This window comes from Dioscorea cayenensis, chromosome 15 (genome assembly GCF_009730915.1).
Source record: "Dioscorea cayenensis subsp. rotundata cultivar TDr96_F1 chromosome 15, TDr96_F1_v2_PseudoChromosome.rev07_lg8_w22 25.fasta, whole genome shotgun sequence".
Lineage (NCBI taxonomy): Eukaryota > Viridiplantae > Streptophyta > Magnoliopsida > Dioscoreales > Dioscoreaceae > Dioscorea > Dioscorea cayenensis.
In genome coordinates, this window is record NC_052485.1 from 8,907,008 (window position 1) to 8,931,370 (window position 24,363).

Here is a 24,363-nt window from a genome sequence, read left to right on the forward strand (position 1 = left end):
AAATTCATGGGTTATCAATTATATTAATAAGAAAACTTAAAAAAAAATAAGAGTAAACAAAACCGAAAACAAAGAATCACTTAGTAAGATTTATCAAAATACAACAATAACCATTTATGTAATGTTTGTTATATTGATAGCCCATTTCAAACTTAATTTTGGGTTTAAGGAAAAGAAAACAAAATTAACTTAAATATTGCAAAGTTAAAATTAACCCAATTTATAAAATGTTTGTTTATATTAAAAAAAAAAACCATGTAAAACTCAAGTTAAATATTTCAAGGGTAATTATGAATTTTTATTTATCATTATAACAATGTTATGTTTCATAAATCATTAATTAACATAAATATATGTTAACAAGTAACATTACATTTTAAAAGAATTTATAATCTTTCTAACAAATATGGGTAACCTCACCACCCCACCGAAGTGGTGATCATAGCCCCACTTCGGTGTTACCAAACACAAGGAAATGTTGAAGTCACTTTTTCAACATTTTCACTTCTACCATTCAAACACCTGAAGTGGTCACTGATGTGACAATTTCTCTTTTAACCAAACACATGGAAGTAGACACCTCCAACTAAACTCCACACTTCTACTGAAGTGGTATTTTCAGACTTCCATCACTTTAGTACCTCACTTCCGAACCAAACACGACCTAAATAGCTAGAATTATCCTTTAGTCTCTGATATTTTTCAAATTTACTAATCATTCCTTTTGACATTTCATTATATTTTTCAAACCTTTTTTTCATACTTTTTTTCCCTACTCAATCAAACATTAAGCAATTCTCATTCCCGCTAGGTTGAGCCACACAAACACGTCCCTCACTTGCGCCAAGCATGCTTTCACCTAAGAATGAAGGCCAATTTACCCTCATGCATGGGGGCAACTTGCCATATGCTCGAAGGCAAGCTAGGCATTGCTACAGGGGCAAGCTCATCCCTCCACACCTTTAATGTGGTGCTTATTCTATCTGTAAGTGGGGGTTGTGAGCTTACATCAGTATCCGATACTGTGTTTGATTGAGCAAGATTTCTTATGTGGGAGGATAGTGATTTTAAAAACAAATTAATTAGCTGGTTGAACTTGTTGAAAAATAAAAAATAAAAAAAAGGAAAAAATTGAAAATTTTGACATCTTAAGTAATGTATATAGTAAAGTAACACAAACATGCTGTCACTTTCCTTTATCAGAACAAATAGTAGTCCGATCCAGTTTCATATCGATTGTTGACTGAGAGCCAAACCGGTCAAAGCCACTAAAACTTGACGAACCAACCGGGCAAGCCCTTTTTGTAATCTAAAAGCAATTAAGGCATGAATGGTAATTTGCCTATTAGGTATTGATTTCCTTAACAATTTTTTCATTGCGCAACCGTGGTCTTCTCTTTTGTAGGCTCTACTTCACTTTCACCCACTACACATTAAAAAAATAAAATAAAATAAATAAAATAAAAATAAAAATAAATTCCGAATTCATCATCATAATCCCGACGGCAGCTTTTGACTCTCCAATTCATCTATGGCATCCCTCCATGGTTGTTTAATTTATGATTATAAATAAATTTTTTCTTATTCTTAGCAGCCTTAAGCTTTAGGTATGTATTTTTTTTAAATGAAATTATGATTTTTTTTAGAAAGACGACAAGCGCCAGAACCCAGGGACGAACACGTAGGAAGCAACGTTCATCACCAAACCGTGCCCTTACCTTACGCGCGAGATAGGAATCGAACTCGGGGAGCCACGCTCGACACTCGAGACGAACACCCTACGCAAGGGACCCGATGCCAATAGACCAAATGGTCATTGGCTGAAATTATGATTGATATTTTTGGGAAACATTAAAAAAAAGATTTTTATAGAAAAGAAAATTAAATTCTTAAATGTTTGGAAGATTAAAAAATAAAAAGTTTTAAAGAGATTTTCATGCTTTTTCCCAGCTTTAATTTTGGCTGGGCACAATTCCAAGTATATTGTTATGCTCAAATTATTGATGTATTAATATTGCTTTTTTCAGACAATGTGTAAATTTCAGTTTGCTATTTTCAATTTTAAATTGAAAACTATTTAAGAGGAGAACCCAAGAATTAGTGAAAACTAACCAACTTGTCTAAAGGTTATTTTATTTTATTTTATATGAACTTTAAATTTTACAATAATTAATGTTGTTGTTGCTTAATATTTGTATGTTTTTTTAGGTGTTGGCATTGAGGATGATGATAATGTAATGATTGGTGTCCAAGGAAAGACAAGAAATGCTTTGTATTACTATTAAGAAGATTAGATTACAACTCCTTTAAAAAAATAAAATGAAAATGCTTTTGTTATGTTGTTGATTAGATAGATTTCTATATTTATGTATGGTTAACTTGTTAAATTTTCTTATTGCTATTTTGGATATTCTTGTTGAAAATATGAAATTATATAGGATCATATGTGCTTTCTTGCTCAATGTCAAAATAACTTGGTTATGGTTGTACATTTTGATTGTAGTAATTGGATTAGAAAAAACTATTTTAATCCTACTGAATGTTTTTTTATTTACATTATTAATTTTATATATATTATTTGATTATTACATAATATGTTTCTAATTTTATAATATCATATATATATATATATGAGGTCATCCAATTCAACTACCTTACTTGTGGCTTAAATATAAGGCTGATTCGCTTCGATTGTTAAAACATTGCTTGTTGAGTGCTAGTCATCCCACACGAGTACTATTTCTTTATTTTTCCTTCAAATTATTTTTTTTACGGTGAGGATTATAAATTGATGTGATTCTTTAAATTATTCGGATTTGTGTGAACAGTGAAGTGGAGGACTGTGTAAAAAGTAAAAACAGAATGCCATTGTATGCATGAGTTGAATATGAGGTGCGAATTGGCTTTTCCATAATGAAAATGTGATGCCTGTGATTTAACTTTTTAGCATTGTCCATTGAAATAAATAAAGTACTCTAATTCAATATGGAAAGCAGTTTTCTTTGAATAGACAATGATGGATAAGTCTAACACCATTAATTTTTTTATTATCCTCTAACAATTGAATATGTTTATATTTAATAATTTTCAAAACTTAAATTTTAAAAATTATATTTACTTTTAACTGGCATGTATATCTATGATAATAAATTCATATAACATGTATATCACTGTAGTTTGTTTCATTTTTATTCTAGGTTTTGTTTTTCGTCATTTTGCATATATAGACATTTTGATCATAGTCTAGTGGTTGCCTATACCTTATTTGTATTTGGGAGGTTTCGAGTTCAAAACCTCTCAAGCACAATGCAAAAAATAAAAATAAAAAAATTAAATAAATAAAAAAATGCTTGTCACCAATTTGTAAAAAAAAAAAAAACATTTGATCATAAAAAATTAAAGTAGATAAATAATAAGTGAAATGAAGTGACCTAATGATTTTTGTGCATACATTTAATAAGGTTTTTTTTTTTTGTCAATTTATAACATTAGGTTTTTTGTGATTTATATTTTTTCATTAAAATCATGTGTTAATCATATTTTAAATATAAATCTATGTTAAAATTAAAAAAGAATTTATATATGGATTAATATCCTACCATCCTCAAGAATAGATGTTAAATGAGCTGCTATGCAAATTGCTATAGGTGATATGTATCATTTTTTTTCATGTTCTTTCTGTAAAATTATCTATATAGACATCGTACTCTATTAAATTTTTAACAAAACATAAACATTCAAACAAAATCTGTAAAATAATTATCTATTTTCTCCTTATTTGGGATTCTTTTTTTTACTGGTTTTCCTCGTAATAAAAGCAAAATCAATAAATAAAAATAAAATAATTGAGACCCATCACTATGTAAAAAAATAAATAAATAAATGATCCTTAAAAAGCTATATAATTTAATAAAATGTATCAAAATTTAAAAAATATTATCTATTTTCTCCTTAGCTGGTTTTCTTCTTAACTGTTTTTCTAAAGCAAAAAGTAAATAAATAAATAAATAAAATAAAAATGAAAAAAATAAAAAAATTTGAGACCCAGCATTACGTAAAATTAATAAATAAATGGTCCTTAAAAATTATGTAATCTATTAAAGAGTATCAAATTTTAAAAAACATTGGGAATGTTTATGCGAAGGTCATGAGTGACATCACATATATTAACACTCATTATTCAATACCAACAGCTCATGAATAAACTCGGCAACAATTAAAAGTAAAAACTTGGATAAATTTTTTTTTTAAAAAAAATATATATATAAGCATAATTTAATGTTCATATTTCTATAAATTAATTAATAAATACTTGGTATATCATTAATTTTGTATTCGTTATTTAATTATAAAAATTGAGACGTTCCACTCACCACCTAATAAAAAAAAAGCATTACAACAATTATTCATTTAATTTTAGTATTATTCATAATTTCATATATATATATATATATATGCAACCCTGTCAAAAATCAGTAAATAAATAAATAAAAATGGTTTATTACAAAAATTATTCTTCGTAATTATTATTTATTATTAAAATTTTATTTTTTGTTTATGAAAATTTAATACAAAATTAATGTAAATTATTATTATTATTGAATTAATATTTTGAATACGTGAGTAACTAGAAATAAAATATACATCTAAACCAAAAATTAAAAATTAAAAGAAATTTATGCATATATAACCCTAAAAAATAAATAATTAAATTAATAAAAATAAATTATTAATTAAATAATTTGCTCATTTAGAATTTTTTTTCTCAATAAATGGTGCTTAAATCATGAATGAGTAAATGATATATTTATAAAATAGATTAATTGGATTGGTTTTTCAAATAACGTGGATGCCAAATCAGCATCCACGTTATCATCGACATAATTTTTTTCTTTTTGTTTTTTTTTTAATTTTTCTTTATCATAAATGTTAAACGGTAAACTGAAAAACCCTTCATAAACCCTAAACGGTTTACAATTTAGCGTTTAGGGTTTTTTAATATTTAAGATTTGAGTTTTTAAAATTTTAAGCACATGATTATCTAGTATTTGGATTTAAGATTTTAGGGTTTTAGATATAGTTGTATAATATTTAATAATTTTTAAAATTTATAGATTTATTTATACAATTTGAATTTAAAATTTATGAAAAAAAAGCATGACATGAACGATGAAATAGATGTAAAAAAAAAACCTATTCGGTAAAACTTATTATATAAATATACCATCACTCATCATAAATCAAGTATTTCTATAAAACATCCAATTATCTCTTATTAAAAAAAAAAATCATTTTCATTCGTTTTTTTAAAGCTAAAATCTTGTGTTTTCGAAAGTTCTTCTCCTGAAATAGACCCTAAAAATAAACATATAAATAAATAAATAAATAAATAAATACTGAGAATGGTGAAGATCAGATATATGTATATTTATAGATAAAGAGATAAAGAAAGAGAGAGAGAGAGAGAGAGAGAGAGAGAGAGAGAGAAGGAGAGAGAGACCAGGTCAGGTGAAGAGAGGGCCCCACCTTGTTTCCTTTTATCAATGGCCACCATTAAAATAATTACCATATAAAATCGTCCCCAAATTCCCGCGCCCTCACAACACAACATCCCATGCAATCCCTTCCGCCTCAACCCCATCCGCTCCTCTCCTCCCCAACTCCCTCTCTCCCCCCTCCTCCTCCCTCAAACCCTCTTCCTCTCCCTCTACCCCCCGCGCCAATGGCGGCGCTTCCCATCGCCCCTGTCCCCGCCGTCTACGTCGGTGACCTCCACCCCGATGTCTCTGACTCCTCCCTTTTCGACTTCTTCTCTTCTCTTGGCCCTGTCGCCTCTGTCCGCGTCTGCCGTGACTCCGTCTCCGGTCGCTCCCTCGGCTATGGCTACGTCAACTACATTTCCCCCGAACATGGTATTTATATATATATATATGTTTCTGCTTTCGGATCTGGTTTGGTTGGTTATTCATCTGTTTCTTTTTGGTTGGATTTGTTCTTTTGATGCTTATTTGCCTTTTGATCTATTTGATTTTGAGATTCCGTGGTTTCTGGATTTGGGTTCTGTTGTCTCTTTGGATGGATTTCTGTTTGTGACTCTGATGAGGAGTCTTTTTTGTTGTTGTTTTCCCTGGATTTTCATTTTGGGTTTCCTTGATTTCTTGCCAAGTTTTCGTTTTTGGTACTTTTTCCCAAAAAAAATTATGAATTTTTATTGCGTTTTTTTTTTTAATTTCTTCGATGTTCTCAGTAGATGTTGAATTTTAGGCTTTTTTTTTTTTAAAAAAAAAATTCACTTGATTTTAGTTTTTGAGGCATCTTTTATTGCATTTCAGCCCGTTTTTTAAGATTTCGATTTTTGTTTTGAAATCTGGCAAAGATTTTGTTACAATGGCTTTTGTGTTAGTTCCTTCTGTTTCAACCTTGAACTCTTATTCTCTGGCTTGTCTTGTAATGTAGTTCATGTTTGTATCCTCGTGAACTTTTCTAATTTGTTACTCTTTCTTTCTTATTAAATTAAATTATTTTTGGATTACTCTGATTGATATCCTGTTTATTTGATCTTTTGGGAGTAGGGGTGGAATAATTGGTTTCCTTGCACACATTTATTGTAATTTAATTATTTTCTAGTCTTCTAAAATACGGTGATCCTCTGTACGTCAAATTCTTTACTGTTCATTTTAATTTTTTTTTAAAATTTTAATTCTGTATATGTTTGATAGGCTTCATAAATATTAAATCATTGTTTCTCTATAAGTATTGATGTGTGTACTGATGTAGCACCTTTTTTCTATGATATTTATTTTTACTTGGTTCATTGTTTTCTTGTGCTTTTGTCATTTTCTCTTAAATGGTTTAAATGTGCATGTACACGAACTTGCTTTCAATTGTTTGGTTTATTATCATCAGTTTAATCTATTATATATTATTCATCTATTTTCCTATTGTGGAATTATTCAAAACTTTTTTTTTTTTTAATTTGGTTAAATTAATACCTCCTGTCCTGCATTTTATATCATCGATCTCCTTTCTCTTCTCATTTTTGATATTATTTTCAACCTGCATACCAGATTGATTTTACAAAATATTTTAAACTCTAGATACTCTTAATATATGTTATTTGAGTTAATCTTAATCTTCCCTACTTCTTTTTGTCCAGCCTCCAATTTCATTAGGAAGTGTTGCAGAATTCTCTTCTATTGGTATTTAGATGTTCTGACTTGTCATGTTATATGCTACTATGTTTAGATCTATAATGGACTTAGATTCTATCAGGATAAGCATGAGAATCATTTTGGAAAATATCCTCTGCCATTTTCTCCTTCTTATTTTGTTTATTGCTCCTTGCACAGCTTCACGGGCGATTGTGGACCTGAATCACACTCTTTTGAATGGAAAACCCTTAAGAATCATGTGGTCCCGTCGAGATCCTGATGCCAGGAACAGTGGGATAGGAAATTTATTTGTTAAAGTATATTTAATGATTGGATTTTGTCAATCTTTTCCTATTGTAGGCTATTGTATAAGGTTTTAATTGTGATGTTGGAGATCATTTGCAGAACCTCGCTGAAACTATCGATAATGTGAAGCTTCATCAGATATTTGCCCCATTTGGAAATGTTTTGTCTTGCAAAGTTGCAGCACACCAAGATGGAAAGACTAAATGTTATGGATTTGTTCAGTTTGACTCCCAAGAATCAGCAAATTTGTCTATCAGTAAACTAAATGGTTCCATTGTTGAGGGCAAGGAGATGTATGTGATTATCCATTGATTTTCACTGCTTTTTGATTAACTTAATATTCATTGAACTCAATGGCTCACTACCAAGGGGAAAGATATACATGCATTCATTCTTTTGGCTTTTCACTCCTTTGCTATGTTTTTATTTTATTTTTTTTGTTGGTGAACTGCCATGCTAAGTATCACATTATAGTTATTGCCTAGTGTGGTGTTCATATTTCTAGTGAAATCAATTGTGATGTTTGGTGCCATTCTTCCATCACATTTGTAGTTTTTTGTTACTGATATTGTATTATGTTTTAATTTTTAGATATGTTGCGAACTTCATCAAAAAGAGTGAACGTGTGTTTCCAAGTCCCGATGCTAAATATACTAATCTTTACATGAAGAATCTGGATCAGGACATAACAGAAGAACTTATTGAATTGAAATTCTCTGAGTTTGGTAAAATTGATAAAGTAGCTATTGCCAAAGATGCTAATGGAGAATCAAAGGGGTTTGGGTTTGTCAGCTTTGAAAGCCCTGATAGTGCCAAAAAGGCTATGGAATCTATGAATGGTGTTCAACTTGGTAATTTTTTAGCTACTTCTTTGGTTTTCATTAAATGAGGGCTGTAATGAGCATATGCTAATTGACTTGTGATCTTATTTAATTTGAACTTATGTTTACCAGGTACCAAAACCCTATATGTGGCACGGGCTCAGAAGAAAGCAGAGCGACAAGAGTTCTTGAAGCGGTTATATGAGGAAAGACGGAATGAGCAAATTAAGAAATATATGGTAATTCACATTCTTCCAGAAGTTTGTGCTTGTTCTGGTAAATTGTTTTCTATTGATGGTTTTACTTTAACATTGTTTGTCCAGGCCTCAAATGTATATGTTAAGAACATTGCTGATGATATTGATGATGCTATTCTTGGAGAGCATTTCAGTCTGTGTGGCACTATAATGTCTGCAAAGGTTATGTGTGATGATAAAGGTTTAAGTAAAGGATTTGGCTTCGTTTGTTTCAGTTCCCCAGATGAAGCTAGCAAAGCTGTGAACACTCTGCATGGTATTCTGAAGCTCCTTACTCTGCTCTTTTATCTAAGTTATATTTAATTTAGCTATACTCATTTGTGAATGCCCTCTAGGATGCATGTTTCATGGGAAGCCTTTATATGTTTCAATTGCTCAAAGGAAAGAGGACAGGAAAGCTCAGTTGCAACTTCAGCATGCTCAGCGTATTGCAGGATTAACTGGGTCACCTGCAGCAGTAATACCATCTGCGTATCCCCCTGTTTACTACCCTCCAATGTCTCCACGCCAAAGCCTTTATTACCAGCCTTTTGGAGTTAGATCTGGGTGGCGACCAAACAGTTTTCTTGCTCCAAGGCCAGCTTTCCAATCTATGCCACTCCCTGGTGTGAGTGCCTGTCTTTTCTTCATTTGTTTCCTTAACAAGTGCCTGTTAACTTCTCGATGGAAAAAAAAAGGCTATCTGGATTATTTGAATGTGGTTAATCTCTTCTCTTCATCAACTCACAAATATACCTGGAAAAATCTTTTTGTAGATGCCAAACACTCCTAGGCAACACAGGCAAAATAGAAGCAGGACAAATGGTCATGTGGTTTCCCAGTCTGGCCAGTCCCTCTCATATGCACTCCAGCAGCCAAGCCATTCTCCAAACTTGTCAAATGATTCTGGTGGTCAGCAGGTATGCCACGCTTATTTTAAATGATTCTTTATTGGTTTTCTATATCCTCTTGAAATTCACGCTTGGTTCTTCTTTTCCCATCTTAATACATGAGTTAGCCATGCTTGTTAGAAAGACCTGTTTACAACTTCACTAGAATAACCACATTTTAAAGTGAATTTTTCATGTTATTCCTGTGCTTACTGGTTCGTTTTTGCTCATAGTGTTCAGTAAAACTTCAAAATTGACTTGGTTTCTTATCTTTGTAAGATCTATGATGCCAACTGCCGTTGATGTTCTTTTTATTAATTTATTCTAACAAAGAAATGTATCAAGTCAGGGCTTGTTTTTGCCCGTTTGAAACAATGATAGGTTCAACTGGAATAAGACTAAGAATTCCCTAGATAATTTCCATGGATGACAATGAATATTATTGTTTTCAATGTTGAGTAAGTGACATGTAATCATCAATTTGACCATTAAAGGAATGATAATAGAAGTACTAAATGAAGAATAAGAAAATGTTATTGCTTCTATAGCATTTGTGGCATAATACATGATTTTTTGCCTCCTTTATGGACCACCTGATGAAAACTCTTAATCATCTGACGGGTTCTCCATTTGACCGCATATGCTCTGCGACAAAAATAAATAAATAATTAAAATAATAAATGGATATTTTGCTCTTCTTTTGTCTGTTTGTCTTGAATATACTTTATTTAAAAGATTCTAGACTTTACTATCATGCCATCTTCATTGTTTTGTAAGCTCAAGAGTTATATTGGACTTTTGCACCATCACCTTGTAAGATCACAACCCCATTTAGGGCAGATTCCTGGCTAATCCAAAAGGGAAACCAATGTAGAGGTCTCCACCTAAATTTTTAAAATTATGGTTGTCAATGTGCAAGTATAATTGCTCAACATATCTTTAAGTTTCAACCTCAGACCTACTTAAAATTTTAACCTCTGATCAAAACATCTCTTTGAAAGAACTAGGTGAGGTTTGATAGGTCCAAATATTAGTCTATCTAGTTAGGTCTTTTTCAATGTATATAATTTGTTTGCCATCAAAGAATCATGCGTAGAGTTTCGTCCAAATACCAGTTTAGCTTGTTAGGTCCCTTTTAGTGTACATAATTTGTTCACCATCAAGACCCTAACAACATAGTTACCATAGTTGGCCTTTTCTCTTACAAATTAGCAGAGTTTTATGTTAACATCATTTTTCTTACACTATAATTTGACCATCAAGACCCTAACAACATAGTTACCATAATCCTATCAATCTTTTACACTATGGTTTGACCGTATAAGAATGGAAAACATGAATAAATCAAATAGTTTGAGTTTTTACATACCTTGGCTGGATTTACTTAAGACACTGCTTAATTTGCTTCCCTGGTAAGAATGCTGTGAAGACTTGAGTTGCTCTAGCTTGGTCTTAAAATGAGACTGCCTTCTATTTGAGGATGTAAGAGTGGCCACATTCCGATCTGCCATGATTTGTCTTTCAATGTTGAAGCCACTTTAGGTTTGAGGAAGCCTATGCCTCTTTCCCCACCTTACTAATAAATAATTATTTGAAAAATATCACTTTACAGGAATTAGTTAAACAAAAAACCATTCTAAACTGCACTATCAATTGCTATTAGAAACATGAATAATTAATAGCTTAATTTACTGACTTAAGTTTTAGCCATGACCCCAAGCTTACAAAATTGTCAAAGTAACAAAACTTGTCGATTTCGTTGGTTGTTAGCATCCATCTGAAAATTCTATACCTTTTTCCTCTTTTCATTTTTTTCATCATTTTCAAATTTTTGAATGCATAATCATTTGATCTTGTTAAGGTGAGTTGGTTTCTCATATTGTATGTTAATAACTTTTTGTGTATAGAATGGGTTTGGGCTTGGATTTGAATTAGACTGGTCAGTGTCGATTTGATTGTTTGGTTTAGAATGGTAACCGGTATATTTAGTTTTTTGGGGCAGTAACCTCTGCCAATCATTGCATTAGAGTGTTCTAGGTGGCTTGTTTGTGTTTGATTTTAAGCAAATAACAGCTTGGTAATTAAAAGATTCAAAGCCACCTAGCGTACTTCCTTGTATAGCGAGGAATGTGTGGTCAATTGTTGATTCAATAATATGCCTCCACAGGCACACACAAAAATCTAATCCTATGGATGTCAGTTTCCTTAAACTGGACTCTATGATTTATTCGGTTTATTTGTCATAATGAAAACTAATAAGGTAAATTTGGAGTTAGAAAATGGTGGGTCCATTGGATCACATATTTCTTATTCTTTTTCCCCTCTTTCATTTTTCACATGGGCTTCATACACCCTAGCTAAATTCTTCTATCCCAAACCAACAAGGCTAGTCATTCTGTCTGATGAAATTGTGAATTTGATAGCAGCCTCTCCCTTTACACTCTTGCCTGTTTTTCTTTCAGTTTGCTGTTGTAACTGGTTATGGTTGCCGCAAGAGTTAAACTTGATCAATTACCTGATGAGATTTTTCATAAAATAATTTTTTTTTAAACTTCTTAAAATTATGGCCCATTTTTTTCTATGAAATAAAGCCCAGGAAACAAACTGTCAATATCCTTTTCCATTTGTTGTGATTGATACTACTAGTTTTTATCTCCTCATCTTCTTAAGATATGTCAGAAGATACCCTTTTTCCAATGAAAACATTTTTTTTTAAGTGTATTTATATGGAATTTTGATTTTACATATTTATGCATTGAATGTTTTTATCTACACACATATTCTTAGAAAATTTTATAAAAAAAAGTAATCACAAAAAATTCTTGTTAGTATACCTTCCATTAAAATCGACTGCCCTTCTCAATTTAATTATTGCCATAGATTTAGAAAATGCTTTGATTTTTTCTTTTCTTTTCTTTTTTTATTGTTCTTCTCCCAAATGTTCGAGAGTAGTTTATAAAGAACCTAAAACCTTGTTATCCAAATTTAAAGATAAATACTAATACTCTGTCAACATTAATATGTGTGTACACATCTTAAATTTTCGAGGATATGCTTATAAATTGAAACTTAATAGGAAGGTTAGCATTAATTTTTGCAAGATGATATTAAAGCTAGTTTGAGTTAAACTGATAGTAGGTTAAATGGCAAAGTTAACCCAATTCATTTCAAACTAAAAGATGTTTACATTGTTGGTTCACCAAGTAGATTGTTGAAAAGCTGTTATAAATTAGCAATGCATTTTTCCAGAATGTTCTTGTTGTGTAATGAAGTAATAAAGAGAGAAAAAAAGGACGGGGGGAGAGAGAGAGGGGTTCTTAGAAAGAACTCTAGTGAATGCAGAGACATGGATGTGTGGAGTAGAGCGAAAGGTAGAGGGTTGAGCAGAAAGAAAAGTTTAGATTAAGAGAGATTAACAGATTGAAGGTAAAGTTGCACCTCTCACATGATGTAGGGAAAGAAATGGGCATGAGATGTTGGAAAATGTGCTTCGAGACTAGAGAGCTGTAGTGTATAATAATAGTGAGCATTGGTTGCTTTATTGATGTAAAGAGTAAAAAACTTAAGTGAGAAATAGCCATAAGATATTGAGAAAATAAGAATTCCATGTTATGAAAAAAGTTGATTTGCTAAAGTGAGAAAGCTGAGCATGTGAAGTAGTGAGGGAAAAGGAAAGCTAGAGGGTTAGGGTTTCTCTTCATTTAAAATTTTGTTGCAATGTCTGAGTAGTGGTCTCCATGGAGGAATCACATTCTTATATTTTGTGGGAAGCCATTGCTATATGGGAATCTTCAATCTTCTGACAATGTTTAGACATGTTACTTGATGCTAAATGCAACATGGATAGGACTTTAATGAAATTATGGATAATGTTCACAGTAATTAATAAAAAAACACTAATTTGGTTTTCAGAGAATTTCTGTTTCAGTTATTCTATATTAGAATATCAAACAGTCATAAACATCTAAAGGGAAGAAAAATGTGTAATTTCTTAAAATTTATAAAATTACCGAATAATACTATATGTAACTATTTTTTTGATGTTTAAAATTCACATTTTTAAAATTTACTTCTATAAATAAGGATGGTCTCTTGTGGGAGAGGCAACATGTCCCTTTCTTTTGATGTGGTTGCAAGGGTCTAAATGGCAAGCTAAACTTTATGTTGGGCTGTTGGAGTCATTGATGCTGAATCAGTTTTGTACTTCGCTAATTGCGGGCTGGCCCTGACCAATATAAATCTGGATTTGATGAATAATAGGAAAGGGAACCAAATGCATCAATATTTTTCACCTCTTTTCCTTTAAATCAATGTAGCATTTTTAATCATTATCATTCCTAATGTGAAATTGATTTTATATTTTCTCTTCATTCCCATGCACCCTACATCACAGAATTAGGATAACACCCTTGTTGTGAATTTTGAATCTAAAGGCATACATCTTTGAGCTGTGTTGGCCTTGTTTAAAACTCTTGTTGCATTAGAAAATCTTACTGCAAGTTTTTCTTTTGAAGGAAATTACAACATAGCTTTTGAAGTTGGGGTAATTGATGTTTTTAGTATATAATTTCAAGATTATCTTTGTTGTCTCCCTTGCAATTTTAGTGGAGTCTAGATGATAGGGTTCACCTCAATCTTTGTCTTAGTAGGACACTTGGTTGGTGTGATTGATTTTGTTCAGAATTCACTGGTTCAATAATATCATCATTTTCAAGACTCTAACAAATGATTGCTCTTGTTTAGATCCTTCTCAAATTTGGCTTCATTTCTGTTGATTTCACTTTTAGCATCATCATTATATAGCACTCCCTACATCATGTATACACAAATATCTGAGGTTGAAATACTCATCATAGCCATTTATGCTGCTTGACTTTAATGGTAAAAATGGCAGTCTTTCAAACTATCAAACAGCATAATATTATCTAAATATTTTGGTACTAACTTCATGTGGAAAGTGTTAAATCTCTAAATACAATCATCGAAAGATTGAGTAAGCAAATTAGAACATAGATGGAAATAAATGAAGTGTACAATACAATAAGCAATCCAACTCAGGATTCTTATTGTCACTCTGATTCCATTTAACACTGCTACTAAATTGAAAAGAAAAATTGCCTCAACAGCAAGTGAATTCTGTTTTGCTGTTTCTTTTCTACAAATTATAAAGCTCATCAGTTCTTATTTTTATGTATGACAATCCATTCTTTCTGAATTTTTTATTTTCATCTAATGAAAATTTTACTTAATCATCTAATAAAATTTAGGTGATGCCCTTTTTTTCACTTATTAACTAGATGCTTCACATTTGTTTGTTTTGGAACTTTGGTAAGCTTTTTCAGCACTAGCTTAGCTTTAAGTGGCGGATAGCCTCTATAATTTTAAGGTTGAACTCATCCCCCAATTTGGCCCAATATGGCCATAAAGAGGTAGACCTCAACATTAGTTATCATCCCAACCATGGTTTGTGTATCTGGACAAATGAATTAACTTTTAGGGTATAAACATTATAAATAAATAAATAATAATAATAATAATAATAATAATAATAAAATTTTTTTTAAAAAAACCCCTTACAAGAAAGTTACACCTTTAACCAAATAAATGCCCCACATGTTCCATATCTTACCACATTGGATCCCATTTAATTCTACAATTTCTTGTGAACTTCAATTGTATCTGGGTTACATGATAACCTTAGGGAAATGCTACTTTCTCAAGAAAGTATAATTTTGCAGGACTTGTTTACTGGATTTATTTACTCAGCTAGCTTGTTAAATATCTGCCTTCTTTTTCTTCGCTCATATTGATGTACATGTAACATCATTTGCTGTGTTAATGAATTTCAAACACTTTAAATTGAAAGAGGCTGTGGGCTTTGATGTGTTTAATCATCTATAAAAGGAATTATCTAAACGCACTGTGTAACATTTTCTTTTGGCCGAAAGAAAATGTATACGCGAGTCTTTGTATTTAGTTTGTAAACAGTACATCTCTATATTTTTTATGTCTCTAAGTAATAATTTAGTGCCTTCGATAACAGCAGAGGCCTGGACAGATGAAGTATGTGCCTAATGTTCGGCAGCGTGACTTGAGGAATGGGTCGGTTCCGCCTGCTGCTTCTAACCCTCAAGGTACAGAAATGCTCAGCAGTATGCTTGCTGCTGCTTCTCCAGAGCAGCAAAAGCAGATGCTTGGTGATCGTCTCTACCCTTTGGTTATGAAACATAAGGTGAAGTAGTTCTTCAATTCAAACTGTAAATCCTCCTTTCTAGCTTTACAATATCTGATTCTCTTTCCTTTTTCCGGCAATTCTGCAGTTTGACCTGGCAGCTAAAATCACTGGAATGCTGCTGGAGATGGACAACTCTGAATTGTTACTGTTATTGGAATCACCAGAAGCATTGGCAATAAAGGTGCAAGAAGCAGTTGACGTGCTTGAGGCCTCTAAATCTAAATTAGGTGGAGGTCAAGAGAATATGCAACACTTCAGCTTGTCAGCTGAGGTTGCCGTCAATTGAGGGAGGAATTTTTTTTTTTTTTTTTCCTCGAAAAAAACATTCTTTAGTTCTTGGACACAAATTACCTTTGCTGCTGAGTCTTTTTCCCACTTCACATAGCACTTCGCTAGGACATCTGACATAGCTGTTGCTTCGCAACCCTGAACTATTTTTTTGAAACTGACAGTTTAGGGGCAAGTTTTTGTTTTTAATTTTTGTTTGACTAGTTTATAGGCCCTGTTTTTATTGTTTTATTTTTACTAATTAATGATTTACTCACGGAACCAATCATTAGTCTGAATTGGAGATTAACCCTCAAACTAGATCATGAGAATATTTATTATTTGAATTTGTTTATGTTGTGCTGTGTCTTCTGTGCTTCTCTTTATCTTTTGATCTTTTCTTTCTATCCTGTGAATGTTGTTGCTGCTGTCTTTCATTATGATTTGAGATGCGTGGTGTTCATGTGACAGCGGTCAATACAAACTTATTTACCAAATTTTCCTTAAATTTGGTGCAATGGTGTTTGATGTTGTCCTGAAGTTCAACTTTCAGCATCTCATGAAGAGAATTAGTTCATTCTCGGCGTGTTTGGATTGAAAGAAAATGAAGGGATAATAGAAAAAGAAGATTTCCCTTTTTTTTTTTTTTAATAATTTTTGTGTTTGGTTGCGTGTAAAGAAAATGCTTCTGTTTTTCTTCATTTCATCAGGTATTGAGGCATCAGGAGAGGAATTTCATAAACTGCATCCGGAGCAGATGATATTGTACCAGAAGCCCATCAGAAGTCTCCCTGGTCACTGAAGTTGGTATTGAAATCTTTCTTCATATATATATATATATATATATATATATATATATTATTTTGAATGTAGTAAAAAGTAGATAAATAAAAATGTATTTAAAAAAGAAAACATGGTTGTTAAAAGGGTGGTTTGCCAAGACATGTTAAAAGAGCCAAAAAATTTTAATTAAAGCCGAATTATGTAAAATAATTAATTTTTATTAATTTTTTTTTTTTAATAAATATGGACTAGGCACAATCCACAATGAGTTGAGAGTGAGTTGAACCCTCAACCTCTTATTCGGAAAGAAATGAGTTACCATTTTTTCACTCAATTTTATATTAAAAGTTAAGTCTTGACTTTGCCGAAATTTTATGAGAAATTCCTTAACTTGTAATTACATTCCCACATATTATGCAAAAACACTTTTTGTCTTCTGTTAGAATCACTAAGCTATGGTTAACAATGGGTTGGTCTTAATTAAAGCTGTGAGAAATGCCATTGTATCATATGGACAACTGGTTTAAGTTGTCATTGTCCTGCTATAATTGCACAGACATCTTGAAATGAATATCTTTATTTTAGTGAGTTCATAACCAGATTGGAGCTCATCTCCATGTAGAGATTGTTTGCCAAATGGGTTGTGATAAAGTTCATGATGAGAAGTACGCATCATCAAGTAGTTTTCCATCTTTTAGAGGGATGAGATCTAAATCTTTAGGGGCGTTTGGTATTAAGGCATGGACTAAAAATCATTAATTTGTACTTCCAATATTTTGTCTGGATGACCAATTATGGGAGTGAGAGAGAAGTGAGTAATGAGTGAGAAATGAGCAATCCTCTCAAAAATGGGAGAATAGGAAGATTTCTCATTCCTTGCTCACTTATTGGTCTTGAAATGTCAAATTTATCCCTCTTATTTAATAATTAAAATAATAATTTAATTCAACTATAATTAAATATATAATTTTAATCATAAGTAATGATTAAAGTGAAATAATAACTAATAAAATAAAATAATAATTTAATTTAAATAATAATTAATTAGATCATTTGAATAAAATAATAAATGTGGAATAATAATAACTAATAATTAAAGATAATAATCTAGTTCAAATAATAATTAAATAGATAATTTTAATAATAAATAATAATTGAAGTGAAATATTTAGTTAAATATAAATAACAATAGTCAAAATATTTATCTAACCTGATAATTATTTTTATTAATCTAGATTAAGGGTTTTACTATGTTTTCTTCTTTTACTTTCATATTCCCAATGAATTACTTTCTCATATTTTATCAACCAAACACATTCTTTATTTACATTCCTACTTTACCCTCCCTTATTTCTATTCTTATTCAACTCCTCCCTATTCCCAATACGAGAACCAAATGCCCCCTTAATACCTAATGAATATTATCAAAAAATATTGTATACATATAGCTTGCTAACTTATTTCAAGACCAATATCTTCACCTTGGTGTCAACTCATTTAACCGACAACCTCTAAACAGTTGGTGACTACCATTTTTTGCAGAATAGAGATCAAGCCTTGAAAGATGGAACTCTTCTTTAAATGACACAAATCAACTACAAGAGATCCTTTACAACCATTCAAGATGCAAAGGAACAAGAGAGGAAAAGTAGAAGATGATAATATCAATCCCACTTCATTCAATTGATTGTGTAAAATCAGTAGAATGGAATGAAATACAATTGCTTTTTTACAAGAGATCTTTTACAAATTCAATTGATTGTGTAAAATCAGTACAATGGAATGAAATACAATTGCTTTTTTATGTAAACACTCTCAACTGCGTTGTTGATTAGGGTAACAAATATGCTGACATGTCTAAATAATAACTAACAGGTCTGCTAACCATTGTAATAGATTAACTAACTCCTCAACCGTCAAAAAAGTTGTTAGAATGACAAATGGAACTTCTTTTAGCTGAAGAAAATGGCCAGCAATACAGTAATTCAGTAACTGTTAAGTGTTAAAATGACATAATATTTCAATATGCATTAGATTTTATTTGTTAATTTTTTATGCATTCTCATTCATTTAGATATGAATATTTCTCTTTTAAGTTCGGGTTACTGCTCCCCAATGTTTTTTTGTGCAAATGAGTGAAAATCAACATCAATCTCATGGATATCTAAAGATTCATGAAGGAGAACCATGAAGGCCAAATTTGGAGCAAGAATAAAACATAAACTCTCTGATAGCAAGAAACATAGCCTGCCCATGCACTATGACATGACCATCTTTCTCACTGGATCAAATTTGTAGAATTTTTAGAAGAGTTTTAACAGAAAGCTCCATGGCCTAACCATGGAACTTGACATGGCCATGCTCCTTGGTCTACTTAGCAAACCCTAACTTGCTTTCTTCATATAAAAAGGCCATCATGTCATAAAAAAGCAGAGATCTTTTGGAAGGGCTAGAGTGGGACTTCTCCAAGATTTGGCAATGCTCAAGAACCATCAAAAGGAGAGAGAAAGTGAAGATCAAGTGGAGATCCATCAAAGAATCAATATTTCACTATTGCTTTGCCTTTTCTTAGACTGTCTCATGTTTAGATTTATCTTTAAATTGAATATTATGGCCACTTGTATATCAAATATGAGTGAGTAGATTTTTTTATTCTAAGGTTGGGACTAGCCCAATATTGAGATAGTAGACGATGTATTAACTTTTATTCTCGTAGTAATGTTTATTTGCTCTTGATTCGATTCTATAATTCTTATTGCTTGTGTATGTCTTCAATCCTGTAGTTGCATGATCTTAAATACAAGGGAAGGACCGAAAAGTGAACTAAAGTATTAGAAACCCTAGAATTGAACCTAAAACTTAGATTAGGTTTCTTGAGGGTTATTGGATATCATAGAACTTAATAGATCTAATTAGATTCAATTACCATGAAAGCAGGAGTTATCTAAGTTCAATGTCTCTCTATACTATGAAAAAAAAAATAGTGAGTATACTAGGATCTTTAGAGAAATTAATATGAAGTCTTTTTATCCAACATTGTAGTGAACCCTAATCCTAGAAGCCATTGAATTTGAGTTAGTCGCCCTAAGCCATCAACTGCTTCACTTTTGCTAGTTTAGTTTTTATTACATATTACTTTATTTAGTTTTTCCATACACACCAATTCGCCTTGATAACTCCAATAATAAGAAACTAACAATCAACACCAAAGTCCTTGTAGGAACAAAATTGATTTACTACTTAAAAAATATGTGCGCTTGTGGTACGCATCAGCAACTTAATTCAACAACTCTTAATTCTCTTATCTTTTTTTCAACGGTATCAACTAATAAACATAGACTGTAATTTTTATCTTCAATATATATATATATATATATATATATATATAGAGTATAGATAAGTTTCATTTTAGATTTCTTTTGAGAAATTCTATAGGTTCACAAGACTGTTGCAGTTGAAGTTAAAGCTACTGTAGTTGATATAAGTAAATTTGTCATGCTAATGCTAAAGATAGAGTATGACAGACCCTATTTGGCATATTACTAGAATCATTAATAGTCCTCTATTATCATAGAAAGAGTGCATATGTATATTAGCAATGGTGGTAATGTCACACACTATGCATGTATGCTAGTGATGTAGTGTCCATGAAACAAAGCAAAAAATAAAGAAAGTATTATCCTTTTTTTTAACAAGAGGATTTTTCAACAAATGGCTTGCCGAACTGCTCCTACCTTTTTTTTTTATATATAAAAGGCTATTGAATAAATAGTTCTCTATACTTTTTTAATAGGGAAAGTTATCGCACAGTCCCTGATTAATTCCAAATTGGTCAAAAACGTTTATAGTTTAGATAATGACTTAGAAGACCATGATTTTTTCATAGTTGATTCTGTAATCCCTGTAGACATCAAATCAAGATTTTAATTATTTTTTTTTTTAACACAAAGACTAAATTACACTTGGTTTTTTCCTTTTTCTCTTTTATTTTTCTCCACCTCCCTTTTCTTCTTCTTCTTCTTCATTTTTTTCTTCTTTGCAAATACTTCTTTCTTCTTCTTCTTCTTCTTCTTCTTCTTCTTCTTCTCTATTTTGATATTATTTTTTTGTATTTAATTATTTCATCATTATTGTTGTTTATGGGCTTTCTTTTTCTTTTATATATTTTTTTTTGTAAAATCTCATTAAAACGTTTTTTTTTCTTGTATAAGTTAAAATACTAGAAGAGAGTGATACCATGGAAGGAGGTTGGAGAGATTGGGTTTTATATTTCTTCTATGGTTTAGAGATCCATGACAAGATAAGGAAAAAAAATGAAGAGAAATGGAAGCTTAGTGGTATAGGAATTATTAAGTAATGTCTTTTCATCTTCTCCAATATTCCCATCTAATCTTCTTTTTCTCCATATCTTTCACTTCTACTACAGTTTGCTAAACTTCTAAGTTATGCACCAACCTGCTAGTTTGTGGTGCTTTATTACAATGTAATAAATCATAAGAGTGGCTCGAACTATTAGAGAATAGTGTTAATTTTGCAAAAGTATTGGTCTAAATTTATATAAATTCAAAAATATCTAGTTCATATAGCAAAACTTGGAAGTTAATGTGTTGGGTTTTTAACCAAGTGGCCATGTTCAAATACCCACAGTTGCTAATGGGTTGCCCTCGAACCTGCTATGTAAATTTGCAATGTAATAAACTGCAAAACTGAGCCGAACATGCTTGACATTGATGTTAATCTGCAAAAGTAAAGGTGCATATATATAAATTTAAAAATGTACAAATTATATAGCATAGCTAGGTTGTTAAGATATTGGGTTTTTAACCCAATGGCCATGGTTCAAATCCCCACACTTGCACTCAATTTGCAAAACTGTAGGTCCAAATATATATATATATATATATATTCTAAAACATGTAAATCATATAGTATAGCTTGGTGGTTAATGTGTTGGTTTTTTAACCAAGTGGCCATGTTCAAATCCCCACATTGCACTTTATTTTATTTTTTTTGTTAAATGACCATTATAAACTTGCTGTGCAAATTTGTAATATAATTAACAGCAAGAGTGCGCCTGTGATTTTAAGGACCTTTTTCTTTCGCTTTGTCTTCCATTCTAAGCGTGTGTTATGTAGTGTTTTGTTCGGTCTAAAGAGTACATGGTTATAGAATAGTCATTTTGACATTTTTTATGCAGAATGAATGGCCAGAGAATTACACGGGCATGTACTTGCCCGTGTAACTCTATGAAAAACTCAGGGAAACATATTATAGCAATTGTTCTGTATCATTATAGCACAAGGAAAAGGATGGAAATATACCGTAGCAATTGTACTGTAGCCATAGTACTATGGTAGTGTACTATAGCAACCATATAACTCTATAAATACTCAGATCATAGATTGAGAATTACACAAGCATGTTACCGTGAACCTCCCCGTGTAACTCTGGAAAAACTCAGAAATTGGTCAAAAGGGTACACGAACGTGTCATGGGCGTGTACCTATCTGTGTAACTCTCTAGAAAAAGTCAGAGAACCACATGGCCATGTAACTCTACGGAATTATGAATGGTTATACTGTAGGAGCCGTACTGTAACATTTGATCCTGTACACTGTAGCATGTTACTATAGTAATTACACGGGTGATACATGCTCTTGTAGATATGATACACGCTTGTGTAAGGCTTTTCCATGTCAAGAAACAAAGGTATTTTGGCCTTTTGTCAATCCTTAAACCTTTTTTTTCTTTCCCCTTTCCTTTACTCTTCATCATTTCATCTTCTTCTTCATTTTTCCCTTGGATGAGAAGAACTCCATCTTGAATTTCTTCATCTTCATCCTTTGAAGAAGCTCAATCATCTACCCTATTTTTCCCTTTCGAGCTTGGCAAGGTATGTCATGTTTATTCTCCTTGTTTCTCCATGCCTTCTTACTCATTAAAGATAGATCCAGGGTTGCAATTATTACGATTGATGAGCTTTTCATGTGCCATTCTTGTGGAATAGATGATAGGAGAATGAGTGGAAAATGTACACTTCCTTTTTCCTTCAATCTTGTTGAATCCATGAACATTCACTTTGCTAGAAATCATGGTAATGTAGCTTTAATGTAGCACAGGCGAACCGTGCTTCTTTCTCTGGTTTCCTTGGTTTGGAATGAAGCCAACCTCTATAGAAACTCTTTGGAAGCCCTTGAACCCAAGTGTGAGTCTACCCTAGGCCTCTTTTAAGGTTGCATTGCACATAAATTTAGGATTTTCTCTTTACATGCTTTTTTTCTCATTCTTCTTTGTTGTTTGACTCTTGTGTGGTTGTGTTCGATAGGTGGTGAATTCTTTGAGGCAGGGAAGGAAGTGGTGAGAGAGTAAACCCTGCCAAGAAGATTTTGTATTGTACTATGAGTGGTGATTTGGTTAAATGCATAGCTTTATATGAGTGCTTGAGTATTTTATAACATGGTATGGTTTATATATATTATCTTGCTCTTTCTCTCAAAAGTATTGAATGGTTTTATTATAGAATTTGAAACTCGTATTATGTTCAGGTATGCATCATGTTTCATAGGTGATTATATGGCAATTTTATTTTTGCTTTTTATGAGTAAAATGCTTTCAAAGTATGTATGTTTGGACTAAGACTTGGAAATGAAAAGCGAACCTGCATCCTGAAAATAGTCTCATGTATTTTATTGGAATTTGATGGTGATAGCGGGGTGCGGCCCGTGGGTATTAGCCCAAATTTGTGGACAGGGTCTTGCACTATAGTGTAAGGGTCTCCTCGATCTAGTCTATGTAGAGGTGGCGAGGGTTAACCCTTGGTTTTCCTATTCAAGAGGCATTGCAGAGCTCTTGATGGGTGTGATGTTGAGATACTCGGGGCCACCGCCCAGGTTGATCAAAGGCCAATGCCAAGGGGTTTTCTTATCCTGTTTTTAAATCTTTGGTAGTTCTAGGACTAGTTGAGGCTGCAACTAAACTGGGAAAGTTTTTATGGCCAGCAGAAAACCTATTTTTGTACTTCTGGTATTTATCTATTTACATATGGATGTTTTTAAAATATTTTACTTGATGCTAAGCAACTACATTTAAATTGTTTATCGTGGTGAAATGCTTTAGGACTCTATTTATTTATGCAGTCACCCCTCACTAAGTATTCTTGTTACTCACCTTCTCCCTCTTTCATCTTGGCAGGCCATAGTGTGATCGATCGTCATGTTGTGAGGGTCTAGTGTTGAGTTTAGCATCCTTTAGCCTAGGTTTATCTGCATTTTGGGGTTTTGACACACCCCTTGCTCTGTGCGTACCGTAAATGCGCGCATTGTCAAAGTAATAAAGTACCCTAGTGAGTGGGTAGTCGTATCCACAGGGAATAGTGCTCAGAAACACAAGAATTGCTATTTAACTATAGTGAAGATGATTCAAGAGTGATGTGAACAATATCAATGCAAATAAAAGTAAAGAGAATAAAGGAAAGCGCAATAGGGATATAAGGAGAGGCAATCTATTGAAAATGGGGCACCCAGACATTGCTCACACTAGGACTATTGTTTCAAGTGCAAGACCAATCATTATGTCTCCTAACTGATGTCTAATGAGTCATGGAAATCCTAAAACACACAGTCACAAACCTATGGTCAATCGTGACTAACCCTCACACTATGCCCCTGCGGAAAA

At 32.0% G+C, this 24,363-nt stretch overlaps 1 protein-coding gene across 2 annotated transcripts; it reads left to right on the top strand.

The window, feature by feature from the left end:
- Positions 1-5,647: 5,647 nt before the first annotated feature.
- On the top strand, positions 5,648-16,253 carry LOC120277016 (polyadenylate-binding protein 4-like). 2 transcript variants are annotated; one of them, XM_039283758.1, is made up of 10 exons: positions 5,648-5,912; positions 7,350-7,468; positions 7,557-7,750; positions 8,049-8,308; positions 8,411-8,517; positions 8,602-8,791; positions 8,871-9,142; positions 9,291-9,434; positions 15,448-15,636; positions 15,725-16,253. In XM_039283758.1, the coding sequence occupies exons 1-10, from the start codon at positions 5,723-5,725 to the stop codon at positions 15,923-15,925; spliced, it is 1,866 nt and encodes a 621-aa protein (XP_039139692.1). In that variant the 5' UTR covers positions 5,648-5,722; the 3' UTR covers positions 15,926-16,253. The 2 variants fall into 2 exon arrangements, with proteins under 2 accessions (XP_039139692.1, XP_039139693.1); XM_039283759.1 differs by having other exon boundaries at positions 15,451-15,636.
- Positions 16,254-24,363: the final 8,110 nt, after the last annotated feature.